This window comes from Solanum tuberosum, unplaced genomic scaffold, assembly GCF_000226075.1.
Source record: "Solanum tuberosum cultivar DM 1-3 516 R44 unplaced genomic scaffold, SolTub_3.0 scf00805, whole genome shotgun sequence".
In the NCBI taxonomy this organism is placed as follows: domain Eukaryota; kingdom Viridiplantae; phylum Streptophyta; class Magnoliopsida; order Solanales; family Solanaceae; genus Solanum; species Solanum tuberosum.
In genome coordinates, this window is record NW_006239717.1 from 63705 (window position 1) to 68603 (window position 4899).

The 4899-nt window shown below is 31.5% G+C and overlaps 2 protein-coding genes across 2 annotated transcripts in view; both read right to left on the reverse strand.

Annotated features, from left to right (window-relative positions):
- Window positions 1-486: 486 nt before the first annotated feature.
- LOC102594874 (probable calcium-binding protein CML15) lies at window positions 487-1360 on the reverse strand. Its single transcript, XM_006367466.2, has one exon. The coding sequence runs from the start codon at window positions 1284-1286 to the stop codon at window positions 801-803; it is 486 nt and encodes a 161-aa protein (XP_006367528.1). The 5' UTR covers window positions 1287-1360; the 3' UTR covers window positions 487-800.
- Window positions 1361-3095: 1735 nt separating this feature from the next.
- Window positions 3096-4899, reverse strand: part of LOC102595213 (proline-rich receptor-like protein kinase PERK9) — a 7490-nt gene continuing 5686 nt past the window's right edge. The window contains exons 7-8 of the mRNA XM_006367467.2: window positions 3601-3762; window positions 3096-3501 (exon numbers count right to left, since the gene is read on the reverse strand). Coding sequence (XP_006367529.1) covers window positions 3301-3501; window positions 3601-3762 — 363 coding nt within the window. The 3' untranslated portion in view covers window positions 3096-3300. The remainder of the gene's footprint in view (window positions 3502-3600; window positions 3763-4899) is intronic.

The window sequence follows — 4899 nt, forward strand, 5'->3', positions numbered from 1 at the left end:
AACTTTATGTGTGTACAAATAGACATTAAAACTTGTATAAATTTGAATAAATGACATCCTACATGGCAATATGTGTCTTACGTTGTGTTCTACGTGTATTATGCCGCATAGGACTCATGTGTATGGTTGTTCAACTATATACAAGTTTAAATATCTATTTGTGCACACCAAAGTTGAAAAGTATAAATATAAAATAACATCAAATTAAAGAACACATTTATATATTATGCCTAAAAATAATAACAAAAAAAGTTAGTAAAAAGATAGATACAGCTAACCATGGGAATCTTGTCCTTACATAATACTATCTCCGTCTACTTTATTTGTCATGTTACGTTTTTCGAAAATCAATTTTGACTCATTTTTAAAGTTAAATTAGATTGCATTAATTTGATATTTTAAACAAAAAAATTTGATATTCAAAAACTATACGAAAAGTACTATAAATTTCATTTTCTCGCACATCAAAATACAAATTAAATCACAACACCATAAAAGTCATCAATTGGACCAAGTCTAATACCATCAAAGTCATCATCTACAACTCATCAACCAACACCAATTTCTAACATTAATTAATGTCACAATTAAAAATAAAAATAAAAATAAAAACATATCGGAAAACCGCTCTTAGATACCGGTTAATCAAGAGGCGAATCTAGTAAAAGAGCTAGGAATTTATTCGAATCACTAGCCTTGACTTAAATTCTATGTTAAATAATACATACAGTAATAGATTTCAAACCTAAAATTTAATCAAAACCCGACCTGTAAAGTTCAAATCCTGAATCCGTTTCTGATTACGAAACCGTTAATCCAAGAACATCAGCAGCAGATCTTCCCATAATATTAGCAAACTCATTAAAACTTATAACACCATCACCATTAGTATCAGCTTCTTGCATCATATCAGATAACTCCTTATACGTTAACGGGCGACCCATTTTAGCCATTGACCCGGCCAGCTCAGCAGCCGTTATGTAACCGTTACCGTCTCGATCGAACGATCGAAAAACCTCCATTAATTGTTCTTGATTTATTAAAATTTCTGCATTCATATCAGGCATAATGGCATTTACGAGTTCATCGAATTCGATGAACCCGTTGCCATTATTGTCCATATTTGCTAATAATGTATGGATTTGATCGCCCGTTGGTTTGAGCCCTAGGGCACGAAGAAGCGCGGCTAACTCTAGTTGTGTGAGGCTTCCATCATGATCAAGATCGAATCGTCCGAATATTTCTTTGAGTTGTTTGAGTTGTTCATCAGATTGAAGGCTAGCCATTATACGAACGTATATATTATTATTGAGCTCGTAATAATACCTCGATATTTTGAAGAAAATAGAAGGAGAGAAATGAAGAAGTTTGAGATGTGTTTTTTTTTTGGATATAATGATATAATGAGAAACCGTGTGAGGGAAAGAGAGAGGAAACTGTAGAGGAAATTTTTTAGGAATATTATTTTATTGAAGTGATATAAAAAGATTGTGAATTATTATTGGTTTGACGTAAATATAGGAAAATTTTGTTGTAATTCTTAAAATATTAACTAGTTTTGGATAATAACAAATTTTCTTATATATATATAGACTTATTACTTGTTTTTTTCTTATATATTAGGAAAAATCCTTTTGGCCAGAATTTGGCCAGAATGATATTTTAGCCATGTTATTTTATCTTTTTTAACATTTTTATCCTTTTAACTTTAATACCTTTTATTTAAAAAATAAAAAAATATCAGTTTATTTTAAAATATAAAAAATATTATAGAATTTTTAAATTTCTGGCTAAATTTTCTGATCATTTAGCATTACCCTGTACATTATATATATATATATATATAGACTTACTTGTTTATTTTTATTTTTATTTTCTGAATAACAGAAATACTGTATTTATTGAACTTATTCATGGCTGTTAGTGCCACCGAAAGTGACCAGACAGTTTGTCATTCAATGAATGGTTGGTGAAGCCATTAATGGAAATCCAAAAATAAAATTAAAAAAGACAATGAATGGAAAAAGGCCAGTGTTTAACTTTCATTACATTTTCTTACGATTATTTTTGCTTTGAGTCGAAGGTTTATTAAAAATATGCTTTTCTATCTTATATTTGAAGAAGAGGTAGTTCAGAGTACTCATCTCGTGGAACTATACTGAATATGTTATTATTGTAGTAATGACTTGACAAGTCTTTAAGTATAAAAAGTAAAATGACAATTTTATTATATTATCATTTGAATATAATAAATTTAATATATTAAAAAATACATTGGGGAATCACTATAATTAATAAAGGTAAATTAGGAACTTAAATGATAATTATTTTCTAAACTGGACAAATATACATCAACTTTTAGTATAGTGAATAAGTAAAAGTGGATAGAAAGAGTAGTGATAAAGTTAGAAATTTCGTTATGAGTGTTCAATATCTAATATAAATATGAAAAGAAAAAACTGACTTATATACTTCATATAATTTTCTGTATACATTAATATAATTTTTCAACTAATGATATTCAACTAATCACTCTTACTATATGTCATATAATTTTTCATTATCAAGTAATATATAAGGTAAAATTAATGCTAATTAATCATAGTTAGATTAAAAAAAAAAACTTTATATTCAAACACATAACATGTTGATTCGATGCCAAGTGGTCAACTTTAAGCACAGTGGGAACACTAGCATGACTGAATCAAATAAAAGAATATATGAGTCTTAACATTTACATAAGAAGTCTTCAATTTTCCACTACTTGTTTTTTTAACGTACTACAATTAAAAAAAATATACTATATGATAAGAGTACCAAAAAGATTTTTTAGTTCACTCTGTATCAGGGTAAATTAATACACTAACATAAAACGAATCGATATAACTCCAGGCAAATAAATACAAAGCAAAACTCATTATGTATTGTATTTTTTTAGAACTCTTCCTATTTCAGATAAATACATGATAGATATTTGCTCAAGAAGGGGACCATTTCTTGATTTGTGCGTGTCATTCTAGCACAGGGATCATGTTAATCACTATATCGTTCTAATTTTATCAGATATCCGCGAAGGAACTGAAGGACCTGTACATTTCATCAAGACTTGCATTGTGACCTTCTTGAACAAGAAAGGAAATGAATGAACTCTTGATCAGTTGTACCAGTTACTTACAGAAAAAATGCTGTCAAATTGCAGAAACTACACGTATGTCAAGCTAAAAGGGGACCTACTTTACAAAACTTAATCAGTGTACCTCTCAGCTAAAACAGCCTTTGATATATTAACAGATGTTTCATCTAAACATGTTCAGACAACTCTCTACTATAATTGGTGCTTTGACTCGAAAAATCTGAATTAACATCTTGACTAGGAAATGCCATCCTTCGAAACAATCTTATCTGTGCAGATTGCTCAGCAGAGTTATATATTGCACTTTCACCAACTTTCATCCCGTTTGTCAAATCAGACATTAGCATACTATCAAAAGCTCTCATGATCTGCGTAAGCATAAGCATGACGAGAATGTAATTTTTCTTCTGTTTAAGAAGACTTGAGGTTGTTTGAGTGTTAGTTTTCCAGTAAGTAAATGAATTTACCTGTCCCATCCCTGGTCTCTTTGCAGCTGAGTGACGCACACAAGCTGCAGCAATCTCAATCATTCGAAACATCTCACTGTCAATGTAATTATTCCCAAGGCGAGGATCTGTCAACTGATCAAATTCCCCTTTTTCAAGTGCATTACCAAGCAAAGGTCGAGCCTGGAAGCAATCAAATTAAAGTGCAGTTAGTGGATCCTGCTCGACAAAATGAGAAGGGATATAAGATCTCTGTTGCTACTGTTATTGGTTTTTGGTTCTCTAATGATCGATTAAATGATTAAATGGTTGTTGCAGTTTCAAGTTTAGACTTGTCTTAGGATCTACGGTTTTGGTAACATGAGCAAGTTGAAACGAAATTTAAGCAGACAACTTCTGTGGAGTTGTTGCTTTGGTTGTTGCAAAAGCAACCAGACCTCAATGTTTCAGGTGTTAAACGAATGATATTACAGGACTGACTACATAATTCTCAGTACTATCTGAAACCAAGTCAGGACCATTGTACGACCGAATCACTAAATAGAGTATAAGAAATGAAGATAGAATCATCCTGTTGGAGAAATCAAAGCAAAAAGTCTGCCTTATCAGATCTCAATGATCAGGACATCCAACACAACGTTAATACTCAAATAACAAATTGATTTGATGCACTCAGCACTAAGATATCAGGTTCAGCGAGACATGTTTTTCTGACAGATTCCGCTATGCTGCTAAGTCCAACCGATATGTTTAATATAGAGACTTGAGGGCTTGGGAGAAGAGAGTTATCCTTTAAATATATGTCATCTCAATTCTATGAGACAAAAGAAAGCAGCATTATTCCATCCGAATATGTAAGAATAGCTGAAAGAACCATAGAAAATATAAGATTTGGGCCTTTTCCTTGTAATGAACAAAGAAATAAAAGCATTTAGCTTTAGTAGATCATGTTAAGGTTGTTATATTTTAAAGTTTGGATGAGCTGCACAGAGCCTAGCTCATCCTCTCTCGAGTCTTGAAAATTACTATTCAAACATAATTACTTAAAGGACTGAACTATGTAAACCAGTATATCTATTTGGTCGTTCTAATAGATAGTTAGTATGGGTGTGTTCAGTATGGAGGAAAATATTTTCCAATTTTTCAATGTTCGGTTGGTCAAAATTTTTGGAAAACATTTTCTTAAGAAAAATCAGCTCCTTAAAAATGAGGAAAATGATTCCCCAAAGAAAGTAGGGAAAACAAGTTCCACAAGTGACCCTTCCCACTCTCCAACATACCTCATCTTCACCTCCCCCCCCCCCCCCACCCCCCCCGCCA

Excerpts from the sequence above, each read along its gene's own strand:
- LOC102594874 (XM_006367466.2), bottom strand. The coding sequence starts at position 1,286 with ATGGCTAGCCTTCAATCTGATGAACAACTCAAACAACTCAAAGAAATA.